Source organism: Hibiscus syriacus, unplaced genomic scaffold (genome assembly GCF_006381635.1).
Source record: "Hibiscus syriacus cultivar Baekdansim isolate YM2019G1 unplaced genomic scaffold, ASM638163v2 tig00110819_pilon, whole genome shotgun sequence".
NCBI lineage: Eukaryota > Viridiplantae > Streptophyta > Magnoliopsida > Malvales > Malvaceae > Hibiscus > Hibiscus syriacus.
This window is the reverse complement of record NW_024062875.1, coordinates 1,362,497-1,377,567: the sequence shown is the minus strand read 5'-3', so window position 1 is coordinate 1,377,567 and position 15,071 is coordinate 1,362,497. Positions and strand designations below refer to the sequence as shown.

Below are 15,071 nucleotides of genomic sequence, written 5' to 3'. Positions count from 1 at the left end.
TGGCTTGATTTTCTAAGTTGATTTGCTTATAGAGTAATTTCTTCCTTTTAAGTATAATATCTAGTTTAATGGTAGGTAAATTTATCCTCCAAAATTTAGTCCGATTTGTTTAAGAAAATTCTAATTTAACCCTAGACTTAAAAAGTGGGGGGAAAATCTCTTTTATTTAAAATTTTCAAATCAATCAAACTCATTGAGTGATCTCAATAGTTAAAGTGAATGTTATTTTTTCTTTAAGTTTTGGATTCGAGCAATTGCGAACTATGTGTGGATTGTCAATAGTTATAAAAGATTATAAACATATTGGAGGAATAGTTGTCTTTGGACCCTGGCACAGGCTAACAGATCATACTATTGTTTTATAGATGCGTTAAGAGCAATGAAATATTCTCCTGAAGTTTCAATCCAATGGCTTTAATTCATGGTTAGGGTACTTTCGATTTCGTTCACCAGCCTCATTTTCGACCGATTCGACATTCCGGGGCTAAGTCCGATGAGAGGAGCGATCATCGAAAACCCTGACCTTCTATCATCTGCAGCCGTCTCAGATGATCTGCAAACTTTTTATTACCCTCGAACTCTTGATCACTTCAACTACCAGTCTCAAAGCTACACCACTTTTCAACAAAGATACGTGGTGCATTTCAAGCATCGGGGCGGAGCAAATGGCAGTGCACCGATTCTAGCCTATGTCGGAGCCGAGGCGCTGATCGACGGCATAATAGGTTTCCTCAATGATAATGCAATCCGCTTCAATGCTCTCCTCGTTTACATTCAGGTAAATAACATAAATTTATTCCAACTATATCAATTAAGATTCTAACAGAAATAATAAATATTTCTCATCAGCATCGATTCTATGGAAAATCAATACCATTTGGATCAAGTGAAGAAGCCTTTAAAAATTGCAAGCACTCGGGGGTATTTCAACTCTGCACAAGCTATTGCAGACTATGCAGAAATCATCATGCGCATCAAGAAGAAACTCCGTGCTTTTGATTCTCCGGTGATCATCATCGCAGGATCATACGGTGGAAGTAAGTGAGACTAATTCGATTATATAATATGATCATTATGATGATTAACATTAATTAATTCAAATGAAACCAGTGCTTGGTACATGGCTTCGGCTAAGGTATTCTCATGTTGCGTTGGGAGCTTTGGCCTCATCAGCTCCGATTCTCTACTTCAATATTTGCCGGTGTTGCTGCTTATAGAGGGAATCGTTCATGCTACATTAAGTCATTAATCAACCAACCGATGAACCCGAAGCACATGTAGGGTGGAGTTGGCAGGTATATACGGTTTGTGTCCCCCTATTATGTTTAAATTTGGGATTAAGCCCCTATAATATTGATTTGACATAATTTGGTTTGTCTATTTTTATAATGTCATTCTTTAAACTAAACTACTAACATCATCGTAAAATGTTGATGTGAATTTTTTTGTGTAGGGTTTTGGAATACATTTCGGGCAGTATTCTTGCAGTACATACAGTAAATGATTAGTGAAATCTGTCCGATTTATTTTACCTGATTAAATTTGTATGAAAAAATGACGATAATTATATATATATAAATGCAGGATCTCATTGCTTGGATATACTTAGAGAAAAGGGGAGGGATCCAGAATGGTTAGTGAAGCAAAGAGAGATTATCAAAGAATGGATTGCCCACTACTATTGCTCATCTTAAATTCATAAATTGATACGTATATTTTAATAAAACGTCTACTGTATATACATTTGGTCAATACTATTTACTTTGTCCTTGGAAATGAAATTGTATTCAATCATAAGCATACTTGTGTTACACCTGTATCAAATTATCATCTTCGATTATGTAGATAATAGTAATAAAGTATAAACAATGCAATACATGTAATTACCCACCTATGACTAACTCAGCTGTGTATATTAACAGCTTCATGTCTTTCATTCTAAGCCTTTTACACTCAATTTTTCTTTAATTTTATTTGATAAATTTCAGATATAAATATTAATAGAATTATAATAAATTTTGGTTTTAAAACATTGTGAAGGATGCAGTAGAAAAGAAGATTTTGAAAGACTTGGATAATAACTAATCATTTGACATGTGTGATTCAAAAGATATTTGTTCTCTGTACACAACAGATGAATCTCTAGAGCAAAATGACCCCAAAACCATTCCCCATCTTTTAAAGGCCTGGCACATCATGACACGTGCTAATATACATAACTAAACCAACCACAAACTATGCACCAAATTGTTCATAATTCACAAAGCCAGAAGTGTAGTTTCAAGCTTTTAACCCATCAAACAATCCTTCCTGTAGAAAAAAAAAACCCAAACAAAATAAATACGAAACACAGCCTGCTCAGCAGTAGAACATCACTTCCTTCACGTTGTCTTTAATGATGGGCAGGGGACGAACATCCAAACTCTTGTCCTTCGGTTTTCGGCTTCCACCAGTAGACCCACTGTCCGACATCTCTTCCTCCACATAATACCGTGCCCTAAAAGCAGCCAGATGGGCATAATAAGCCGGAGGCACTGCAAATGCGATAAAAATATCAACCAACAATCTCAACTTGGAAATTAGCTTGCAAGCTAAAAACAGATTTTAAGAACAACAAATATTACACTAACCTATGGAAACCGATTTCGTACACCTCGCATACCTAAACAAGAGTGAAAAATTATGTAGGATTATCTGAGCAATATTTATTCACAATACTTAATTGCAGAGAAAGTAATAAATACATACGTATAACATAAACTGTAGGTGAGCTGTTGCATATGGTCTGCAGTGAACCCGTTTTCATCATATAGGACATGATAATGGGTGGGCTTACTGGTTCCCTACCCAAGAAAAATAATGATTACACATTTAGCATCGGACGATAGAAGGATATCGACATAGGTGAAAAAAATCATTGTAGCAGATGGTCAAGCCTCGGTTTACCTGAATCCCAGCATGACTATTAAGATAAAAATCAAACTCAGTGGGATGACAAATGCTTGTATCCACAACTGTACCTGCAAGACACCGAGTATGGTAAAATGTACTTGTTATCCGGTAAGAAGATATTTGATTATACAAGTGCCCAATTATGAGATAGTCACTACCTGGTAAGACATTGCCACTCCTATCAGCTTTATTGCGATCAGTAGGGAATAAGCGAGTATGATGCCTTTTCTGCACCACAACAAAAGTAACTCGTGGCATATATCCTTCCTGGAGTGAGGAACAAGCCTGGATGAAGGATTAAAAATAAAGGTGTCATAAGGACTAAAGACCAAAAAGTATTGCAAAAACACACTAAGCATATTAATAAGCTGGCGTTAATGTCCATGTCAAGATAGAATTTTATTCAAAACACAAAGTTGCTTTGTCCAAGAAATTGCAAAAAGGTACGAAACACCACAAAAGATTATCCCTTTGAATACCTTTCGAATTGAATCCATTTCATCGAATAAAACTTGACTGAATTGACCTTCACTCACACCATCTCTGTCAGATTAACAGTTATCAGCAACAGAGCTAGAAAAGTACAAGGAATTGGATAGCCAGAAAAAGTTCACCTGTAGAAAATAATCCTCTCAGGTTTTAAATTGGTTGATCTCCTGAAAGCAATGAGCAATTCCCTGAAGAGAACAAGAAATTATTAATAAATGAAGTAGAAAACAATTAACTAAGACGAGAGCCTGAAATAAATCTGAAGTAGAAAACAATTAACTAAGACGAGAGCCTGAAATAAATCTATCTACATCCCTACCTTATCATACCACCATGAACTATACCCTTTTGAGGATCCTCAGTTCTTTTATAGAGGTCCTGGATTATTTCCTGCCGATGTGTCTGTGCAGAGACAATTCCACGGTACTTTGTTACTTCAGGCCAGTCCATAGAAGCAACTACCTGCAGCCAAGCCAAAAACCTTTAACACGATGAACAGAAAAGATATGACAAAGAACAAGTAATATGCTTACTGCAGCAATAGAAGAACTCGAATCCTCTCCAGGCTGAGGATGAGTGACATCAGCACCAAATATAATTGTAGGCCTATCGCTCACATGCTGAAGTCTCTTTTGAATTGCATCAATCAGCACCGTATTTCTACCCCCAACCTAATTAATTAACAATTCTAAAAAATAATTAAAAATAACAAAGAGCCAGCACAAGCATCAAATCACCACTGAGGCAGAAAAAAGTACCTTGACATTAATCTTCAGAGCAAGGTTTTCAAAATATTGTTTGCTAAACTTTGAAGCTACATCAGGCTTGCAACATTGTGAAACAATACCTAGCTCAGTCTCACAAATTCGCTTGATTTTTCCTGACAAGTAAAAAGAGTTTTATTGCACACAGAAAAACCAACATTACCCCATTTACATTATATCATAATCTCTTACCATAGGAGCCAGTTTGATCAGGTAGGATGACTACCAACAACTGAAGTGGCATATTCTTGCCAGCAGACTCTCTGTGAATATCCAAGAGAGTTTGTTCAATCCTATCCGATCGAGCTGATCGGATTGGGATTGATGCAGTCTCACGAAACACCTAAAGTAAAAAAAATGGAAAATGAAGCCAGTCAATAGTAGATTAAAAATATGATATGTGCACTTAGTAAACTACATAACATACCATTCCTTTGCTGTTACACATGTTCACAAGCTCATAACAAAAGTCATCCGACATATTCATATACTTTGAGGAGAAGTTCACACAAGTCCAGAAATTCAGTCTCCCACCATTGACCATTTTCTGCAAGAAAAATGTCCTTAAAAACCTAGTAAAGGAACTTCTACACACGAATGCTTGAATCCTGACAATAGATTACCCAATATAAAACAATAAAAGATTGTAGCAAACATAAACTGCAAGCAAATGACACTGGAAAGTGGAAACCCATAAAAACTCTTAAAATGAATTGGAAGGGTGATGCGAATGAAACACTGGAATAATTCTGGGTGTTGTTTTCAAAAACACTTCATAGATAAGATATAAAAAAAATATATCACCTTATTGATCATGTTCCATGACCCGAAGCCAGGACTAACACTTCGTTCTTTTCCACTATCATGGTACTTAAGCTGCAGCAACCATGACAAACAGAGATTAGTTTATAAATAAGAAAGGAAGTTTGACTTCCCTTGAAGATAATAACGTATTGACATGTTAGTACCACTGGGGGTGGTAAAACTCTTGCATTAATCAAAGCGAGATCTTTGTGGACATGAATTCCAAATTCTTTACCGACAAGATCATCTGCCTCAAAATTATTAACTTCAACCATCTGCAGAAACATGATAAATAAATCACAATTGTTATCTCATCAACAAAATAAATGCTGCTAAAAACATTCAACATTATCATACCTTTCTAACATTTTCCTCCCTAATATTTGGACGTTGACAAGTTGCTCTCAACAATTGTCGAACTTGTTGTTCATTCAACTTTTTTATATATCGTTGGCCCTCAACAATCCTACAAAGCTGTATAACAAAATCATTAGAAGAACATAGTTAAAAAAAAAGAGAGAGAAAAGAAACAAAAATCATGTCAATATGAAGCGAGAACCTCCATTGGCAAGTAGACAGGTCTAGCATCACTTCCAGTTTGAATGGCAGGCAAGTATGTAAGTTGAAGCACAATGTTGTATTTCTCACGGAAATACTGGGGAACAGAAACTTTTGTACTTTTATCATCAAAAGAAAACCTAAGAACCACAGCGAGAATGGAACAAATATCAGACAAAAGCATAAAATGTTAGGGAATATAAATGTAATAGTACAATTATTATCTATATCAGCAATTTGACTTTAAAAATTTAGTACTTCACTTTCATAAAACAGTTTCAAAAAATGATAGCTTAAAGTTATTGCACAACAAAGGTGGTAGTCAATGACTAACAAATATACTAGTACAACTATTACACATGTGAACTATTTGAATTTAAATATTTAGTACCCCAGTTTAACAATTACATATGTCAACTATTTGAATTTAAATATTTAGTACCCCACATTAAACAAATGGTAGCTTAAGGTTATTGCAAAACAAAGGTGGTAGCTATTGACTAACTTCCATGCTAAGAAACATTTTTGAAGACATTATGACCAAACAAAATACTGCAAACTGCAAATAAATAACACCAACTCAGTTTAAACATGGTAAATACAAGACTACAACAAGGATAACAAAATCAAGTCAACCATACTCAGTTTGAACAGGTAAGAAAGATAGGAGAGAACATAAAGATCATCACAAGTAACCCAACGATTCAACCATACTTAGCCCATAAATGTAGCTTCCTATAGTGTTATAACAAACTTACATCAGCTGACTTATAGGCTCCCTAGATATGCCAACAATCTTCGAAGTTTTGGGATACTTCATGTAAGTCAGCTGAACTTTCACTCCTTTTAAGGCCTTTTTCACCTAAATAATTAGACAATAGAAACATTGTAAGAAATTTTCAACCATTTTGGTCTATAAAGACTGAATTGAATATGGGTCTAGTTGCAGAAAATAGAAAATATTAGTGTTAAGATGAAATACTACTTTAATACGATCTTGATCAGACAAAGGCCTTTTCAAGTTTTGAGGACGTTGGAAATGTTTCATAACAAAATCTGAAACCAAAAGTGGCTCATAGAAGGACCGAGCAGACACATCTGAAAAGTGAAAACAGACATAAAAGGGGAAACCAGTAAAACTTCAGCATTGAGTAAAAAGCAGCCACAAAATTAACAGTCAATAGAATAGTTACCAATATTAAGTGATAAACCCATCTGTGTAGGTCGAAGACTCTGATAATATCCTGTCCAGTAATCAATTCCATTACCAAGCGCCCCTTTTGAGCCTAATGATGGATGGAAAAATGACCTTCCAACTACATTATATCTGCAAAACAATGTTTCAGATTTATTAATTTGATTTAGTATAAAATGATTTCAGAGATTTAATAACAAGAAATGTAGGACCATAGTGAACAGGCAAGTACCTCTCAGATGGGGCAGCCCTAAGAACAACATCCAGTACTTGAATAGTTTCTTGAGGGCATTCAATATGCCTTCTGCTCAAAAACTCCTTAAGGAAATATATGTCGGGCTTGGATGCAAGTTTGATTGCTACCTTAAATTGTCGTTCCCTCCTGCAATAACAAACGACCAGAAAGATCAAAGAAAAATAATAAGATCAAATCAAATACAAAATGTCAATACAGCATCAATAAATGCAAGAATATTACCTCGCTGTAGTAGATGAACTCTGGCCACGATCTGTATCAAGTAAGTTAACAACAAACTCCTTCGACTCAAATGGGAGAGCCCCAGCAGTGTAAAAGCTCTTCCTTCCATCATAGGCAAGACGTCGATTACCGAGGTGCGAATCTTTGTATGTCGTAGAAAGCTCCTTCATTATCTCTCTATTTACCTTTTTAGAAGTTACCTCTGGTGTTATAGTAACCTGCAAGTAATGAAGAAGATATCAAAAGCTGTTAAAAGAGAGTCGAAGAAAATGCAACTGAACAGAGATGGACAACGACGTAAAAAAGCAGAAAGAAACCAACATATCAATAATGAACTAAAACAAATACAGGAATTCATTAAAGCAAGTTCGTGTACGGAGAAACAATCCATTATTTTTTTTTTTAAAAACGTAGTGATTACGAAAGCCTTCTCTGTATAGATATGTCAAAATAAAACAGAGATATAACAATAAAATATAAAACGGTTAGAACAAGGAAAATAAACTGACAAAAATTTAAAGGATAAATGAAATATCAAACGTCTTTAAAAGATACGAGAAAAAAAATGCAAGAAAACAGAGACGGGCAATGAGGTAAATGAAAATTAACAAAAAGGAATAAATATTGAAATTAAAATATATGAACCATACAAAAGTATAACTCATCTAAGCAAACCATTGATAGTTAAAATTTCCCTTTAGGTTGTTATTGAAAAAATCGGTATTAGCTAAATCCTTCTGTGTAGAAATGATTAAAGCGATTAAAAACAAATGGAGGGAGAAAGGGAGAGAAAGTACATCGTAGTGATGAAGATCACTGGTAGCAACATCTACCAGAAAATGATTCGCTCTAACCATGCATTTTGTACCGACAGTTCCAAAACCTGGCCTTCTCGGGAAACTAATCGCCTTAGTCGACGACGGAGGAAGAGAAGACGACGTCGTTGCAGCCACAGGAGACAATGTAAGTTTCTGAGATACTTCTTTGCTCAGTGATTCCGCACTAGACGATGGCTGATGAGAGGGAATCACCTGAGGAGGTTGATGTGCAGAAGCCGCCTGAGGAGGTTGCCGAGCCGGAGCCGCCTGAGGAGGAGGTTGCCGAGCAGGAGCCGCCTGTGGATGAGGCGGGGTATAAGAGGCAGGAGGACCAGATGATCCACGTCCCCTTCCAGAGTCACGGCCCCTTCCTCTACCGCCTCCACCGCCGCGAGGAAAAGACTGAGAAGGTTGACCGGGACCAGAATCATGTCCCCGACCACGTCCTCCACCACCACGGCCTCCGCCACCGCCACGACCACCACCGCGACCAGACATTGCAATAAAACTGCAAAAGAACGAAGATTCAAAAGCGAAAAGCAAAAACTGAAAAGAGAGTTGTCAGGGGGAGAGACTTTTGAAACGACAATTCAGATTACGGGGAGAGGATGTGAAGAGTGAGCCAATTTATAGTAGAAGTGGATGCGGACTTTGGGAAGACGTGTGAAAAATGACTCACTTTATGGGGGGAGTGGCTCCGAGTTCGGGTCATTTTACCAAATTCCTTATAAAAAATCCCAATTCCCAAATGACCCGTTTTCTGTTTTGAAGAAGAAAAAAACCGATTTGTTCCCATTTTCCATTGTGATTTTACTCTCTTTAGGTTCATTTTTAATATATATGATAATTTAACTGAGTCGACCCGAGTTCATAATCCAAACAAAACCGGACTTGACCCCTTTAGTTGGCGGTATATTGATCCCTAGATCTGTAGTTTGTGACGGATTTGTCCCAATTAATGAAAGGAAATGACAGATCAGTCCTGCTGAAATCTTTTTGCTCGATGACAATTTTTTTCCTTTTTAATATAAAAAAAAAAGCAACGTACATCAAAATAAAAACAGTAAGAATAAAAATCATTAAACGAATATATCAAAACATTGGCTATCGTTGCAACTTGACTTTTTTAATGTTGTATATTTGGTATCAAAAATAAATATAATTTTATGTCTTATTATGACGTAATTTTTTAAATAATGCTATGTTTCAGCAATTTTATTTGTAAAATGTATATGTATTGCTAATAAATTAAATGAAAATTAAAACTACCTATCTTAAATTAATAAAAAAATGAACAACCGAAAAAAACCAATTACAACCGTCGTAAAATCAAAATTCTAATCTTAATTATTTTATTAATATAAGGTAAGTACAAGGTAATATATATTTAAATATAACTCTCATTCTTTTAACATTAAAAGCTCGTACTTCTGACATTTTAATGCTCGAACCAAATACCTCAAAAAATAATAATAATTCATTTACTACCAAAACTATCGGAGTACATGCACTTTTCAAAACTGACACTTATTAAATCTCAAACTATTTTAAATCTGATTTCCACACTTTTTAAAACTTGATAATCATTTAAATATTTCATTATTTCACATGATTATTTAAATTATACCTTTTAATTTTCTTTAAATTATTATTTTTTAAATATTTAAATTTTAAATTTTTGTTTAGTTTCTAAATTTTTTAAGTAAATATAATCCACTAATTTTATTGAAAATAAAAAATATTTAAAATTAGAATGACGGTTTATAACTATAAACATAAACTAAACAAAATAATCATGATATATTTCAATAATCATTGACACAAGAAACTAATCACTTGAGATCACACGACGATCATACAAAAAAAACAAATTTCAAAAATAATCCAAAAAACTGAAACATGAGATAAATATAAATAGATCGAATTGCAACAACAAATAAATCACAACAACTGAACAAACTATAAAAAAATACTCTAACCATGTTCATGTTGCAAAATAATTTTTGGTTTTACTTTATCTTTAATTCATTGAATATATATATACATATATATATATACAATGTTGCTGGAAAAATACATACAATAATTTTATGCATTTAATAAAATACATTAAAAATTAATTATACATTTTATATTCTTTATAGAATAAAATTTAATAATTCAATTAAGGTGTCGTTTGTCAAAATTATAGAAATTATTGTTTGATATTTGTCGTATTATTTAATATATATGATATATGATTAGATAAATTATTATTTATCACTTATGATTAAATCTATTAAATTATTTTATATTTTTAAAAAGTATTATCAACTAAAATAATTTACATTAAATCTTTATCTCTCTAACACTTAATCCTTCCTTATTTTTGTAACATTCAATCCTTCCTTAAGTTAATTAAATAACAGTTTTTTTCTTACATGATAAATAAGTATATCGTTTTTTAAAAATTATCTCAAGTAATTTTTATCAAAAATAAGTATTTGAAGTTATCTTTTGATCAAAATAAATACTTAAATATTTTTTAATCAAAATAGATACTTAAAGTATTTAATATTTTAATATAAATAAATAAAGTATTCTTAAACAGCGTCACGTAAATATATAGATAAAGAAATTGTATACTTCAAGTAATTATTTTGATAAAAAAATAATTAAATAGTTATTTTAATAAAAATACATGTATATATTTACTTTAATCAAAACATATATTTTAATTATTCAAAGAGAAAAATAATATAAGTTTTTAAAATTATTATTAGACAGCACTTTAAAATTCTACTCATATAATTTATCTCTTTTAATAATCATATTAGATAAAAAAAATTGTTTATTTATTTTAAGGTATAAACTAAACACGGATTAGTATTTAATTTGTTTCAACATTCACCCCCCCCCCGAGACTTTGTTCACTTCTCCGACTAAACCATCCGTGCCCCGTCTTGTTTGTTTTTATTCCAGCCAAGATACCTGCCATCCATTGCAATCCACAAAACGACAAAAATAAAGCAAAGCAGTATTTTCTCCAGTAACCTGTAAGCGGCGGCGCTGATGATGCAATGATTTATATGTAGTTGTTACTCCGTGCAGAGCTGCGGTGAGCTCCCCCGCTGCTACTGTATTCTTTCATTTATATATTAACATTAGAAACAGGGAATATTAAAATTTTATTTATTTTAATATCATTTAGTTTATTTTGAAATTTTGAAATTTAACACTAAAACTAACAATATTATATAAATTAAATTTTACACTAATTAAAGTGGGATTTATCTTTTCTAATTAAAGTGGGGACCATTCCAGTACCCGTAAACTGCTTTCGGCAATTGACTATCTAAAAGGATAAAAGTGGGAATTTAAATAAAAATAAAAATTCAAATCCTCCGAAAGTAGGAAATATCTGACGATTCTTGCCAAGGAAGTTGCTTTCGTAGAGGGTATTTCTAAATTACCTTTAAACTCTTTGCCACTGAATGCCACGTCTCGACCTGATATTGAAACATGCGTGATTGATATATGCACGACACGTTGCGATCTAATTACACGGGTTAAGTATAAACTTTTGAAAGACAAGCTTCAAGTCGAGGTTTAAGCCTTTGTCAGCAAGAAACTTTACACATGGATATTGAAGAATTCAATAAAGGAAATTCATTACTCATTCTTACTATTTTAACAACTTAAACTTCATGATCAATCAATAATACAATGAGAGACAATCTTAAAAATATCTTTAACATACCTTAAAAGATCAATTTCTAAATATTACAAATTTTTAATATTTTATTAATTATTTGTAATATAATTTAAATACATTGTCTTTTAAAATTAGATTAATTATTTTATTAGGAATTAAGATCAAATTAAAACATTATTCCTAGTTAATTATTATTTTATTAGGAATTAGGATATACTCGAAACGTTATCTTTTATTCATTAGTTATGTTACAACAAGAACTTCTCACCCTATATAAAGGAGGTTTTTCCCGCCATTGTAAACACATCTTTTCTTGAATATAATACAACGAGAGTTCGTTATGCAAATGTTGATTGCCTTGTGTCTTCGAAGCATTCTTCATCATTAAGTTCTTTCAAGTTCTTCGTGAGAAATATTTTCACACTCCGATTTGCCTTCTCATTGCGATTAGGAGGCTGGTTAGAGCTGATTATCGAGTGTGCCTAATCAATTGCGACTAGGAGGATTCATAGGACAACTATCTATCAATCATTATCATTATCATCATCATTGAATAACCATTTTCGCCCATCACCAACAAAACCCTAACTTAACTAAGTTATTCCTATCATATTTTTATTTTTATTATTATTATTATAATTATTATTTATCTTTATTTTATCTTTATTGTTTTTATCACATTCTTCCTATTCACTTTTCAAAAGACCCTACAGATTTTAATTATCAGTGCCCTTCCATCTCTTTTCCCTTCCTTCTTTGATAAAGCTTAGATCTTTTTATGTTTGATTCTTCAACGACGAGTAAAGTTCATAACTCCGCTACCATTCTTTACCAGTAATTATAGCCAATCGGGAGAGACTAGAAAAGAGTCGTTCACATAATGCCGTGAATGTGAGCACACCAAATTATTTTAAGTCAATACCTGTTGTAGAAGTTTTCGAAGACGATCATGATCAACGAATTTTAATATCAGTCCCGACCATGCCTTCTAATCCTTCTAAAGCTAACGTTTTATATAAATTTAAACATTAAATTAACATTTTATTTAAATTTTAAAGAATTTCTTTTACCTTTATTAACATATAATGATAACAAAAAAATATTTTAAAATTAGACGACTACAAATAAATATTTTTAAAAGACAATTATAAATTTTCAATGAAGGTGTTGATTTAATTCACAGGTCAGATATAATATTCGTATTTAAGATTCTTCTATGTCATTAATATTCATTTATTGATATGAGAATTAAATAATATATTATTTTGTACAAGAATCTTAAAAGGGGTAACTTAAGACATTAATGAATGAAATAAATCATTAAAAATGAAATTTTCGGAGCGTTAAAGTAAAGCAAAGTATAAAGCGGTAAACAGTAACTACAGATAATAATATTCCGAATGCCTAAAGTTTCTAGCCTTACTTTAATATTAGTTTAATTCCTCATATATATATATATATATGTATTTCTTTTTTACTTTATCTATATATTGTTTTTGACCTTTTTATGAAAAAAATGGTTGATCTCTGCTGGTCACCATTTAACATTTTTGACATAACTTTGAAAAATCACTCGAAAAATAATAGTACTTGCTTTTTAAAAAGAGGGGGGGGGAAATACAATGGGCTACAACAGCAACTTTATTTCAAACTTAAACTTAAGGGATGTTTGTTTGCCTCTTAATAGAATCATTCAGCGCGTTTGTTTCGCACCTCTGAATGATTCAATTCTGACTGATTCAACAAAACAGTGTTGAATGATTCAATACAGAAGTACATTCTGAATGATTCATAGCCATTATTAAGCAACATGTCACATATAGAGCTAATTCATACAGAGCCTCTGAATCATTCAGCATTTGAATCATTCAGCGCTTAATCATTCTGAAGTAAACAAACAACCCCTTACTCCTAAAATGTTTTTTTCATAGCAAGAAAATAATACTTCGCTTTTAATGTTTAAAAATGTAAACAACCAAAATTAATGCCTTCATAATTTTCCATTTATAGTCCATTTTTTATGAAAGAACTAAAAAAAACGATTAAAGAATCGTAATTAGTTTTCGTAAACTAAGTAAATTATCTGGTATTCAATTTCATTCCAAATACATTAAAAGAAATTTGTGAGATTAGGTCATGTTTTTATTTTACTCTCTAGATCTCAATGTTTCAATTTGCTGTGTTTATTTAAATATTACATTACATTTTTATTTTAAAACTCAAATCTAATAATTATTTCATATTTATCTTGTATTAAGTCAAATGATATGTATATCACTATCAATTTTTTAAATTTTAAAGGTCATGAAAGGTATACATTGTTGATAATTTTTATTTTATTTAAAAATATAGACCACAAAATCTTTAAAAATCAATGTAAGGTACCGGAGACCGTTAATGATTATTTTGAGATGTAAATAAATTTTAGATTGTTTAATCACGTAATGAACCCAATAAATTGTTAATTATATAAAATCTCCATTGTTAGTAATTATTATTTAGGGGCTTGTTAATAATTATTATTTAAGACAAAAAAATACCCTAAAATTTATATAGATAAAACTTCTTAAAAATTATCTACAAATTTTAAAAATTTATACATTTTAAAAGGTCTAAAGAAATTACTAAATATATAAGATTTATATTGTTTGTAATTATCATTTTATTTTTAAAAAATAATAGGCTATAAAACTCATTATCGTTAAAAGATAACCATTCTTAAGATTTATTATTAAATTCTTAAAATTTAATGAATTTTAGACACATAATGTTATTAACAAATTACTAATTATACAAGGTTTACGTTGGTTGTAACTACTATTTTATATTTTATTCTTAAAATTTGGATCCTAAAATCTATTACGCAATTCTTTATTTATTACTAAATACTTAAAATTTAATAATTTTTTAAAAATCTATACGTGTAATGTCGTCAACAAATTATTAATTATATAAAATTTATGTTTTTTATTTTATTCTTAAAATTCAGATCCTAGAATCCACTATCAATAAAAGATAATTCTCTTTAGATTTATTGTTAAATCTTAAAATTTAATAAATTTTAAAAAAATCTAGATGTTTAATGTTACTAACAAGTTACTAATCATTTAAGGTTTGTTATTTGTAATTATTATTATTTTTATATATATTTTTCTTAAAAATATATTTTAAAACCCACAACCAATAAAAGATGGTAATTCGTTAGATTTATTACCAAATTCTTAAATTTTAAAAAATATATACGTGTAATGTTATCAACAAATTATTAATTATATAAATTTAAATTTCCTATTTCATTCTTAAAATTTAGATCCTAAAA

General features: G+C 31.3%; 1 protein-coding gene and 1 pseudogene across 1 annotated transcript; one reads left to right on the top strand and one right to left on the bottom strand.

Annotated features, from left to right (window-relative positions):
* The first annotated feature begins 379 nt into the window (after positions 1-379).
* Positions 380-1,217, top strand: LOC120142111 (annotated as a pseudogene).
* Positions 1,218-2,153: 936 nt separating this feature from the next.
* LOC120142234 (protein argonaute 5-like) lies at positions 2,154-8,642 on the bottom strand. Its single transcript, XM_039156982.1, has 22 exons — positions 8,038-8,642; positions 7,241-7,458; positions 6,995-7,144; positions 6,761-6,894; positions 6,553-6,665; positions 6,326-6,429; positions 5,569-5,707; positions 5,367-5,483; positions 5,174-5,284; positions 5,010-5,081; positions 4,633-4,752; positions 4,398-4,548; positions 4,200-4,321; positions 3,975-4,112; positions 3,761-3,903; positions 3,567-3,629; positions 3,432-3,495; positions 3,111-3,237; positions 2,947-3,020; positions 2,749-2,843; positions 2,631-2,662; positions 2,154-2,534 (listed from the first exon to the last, which is right to left on the bottom strand). Exons 1-22 carry the CDS (start codon positions 8,554-8,556, stop codon positions 2,359-2,361), a joined length of 2,982 nt encoding a protein of 993 aa, XP_039012913.1. The 5' UTR covers positions 8,557-8,642; the 3' UTR covers positions 2,154-2,358.
* Positions 8,643-15,071: the final 6,429 nt, after the last annotated feature.

Excerpts from the sequence above, each read along its gene's own strand:
- LOC120142234 (XM_039156982.1), bottom strand. The coding sequence starts at position 8,556 with ATGTCTGGTCGCGGTGGTGGTCGTGGCGGTGGCGGAGGCCGTGGTGGT. Across the intron at positions 4,322-4,397 it reads TGATCAAACTGGCTCCTATG|GAAAAATCAAGCGAATTTGT; the intron begins GTAAGAGATTAT and ends TTTACTTGTCAG. Across the intron at positions 3,496-3,566 it reads GAGAGGATTATTTTCTACAG|AGATGGTGTGAGTGAAGGTC; the intron begins GTGAACTTTTTC and ends TTAATCTGACAG.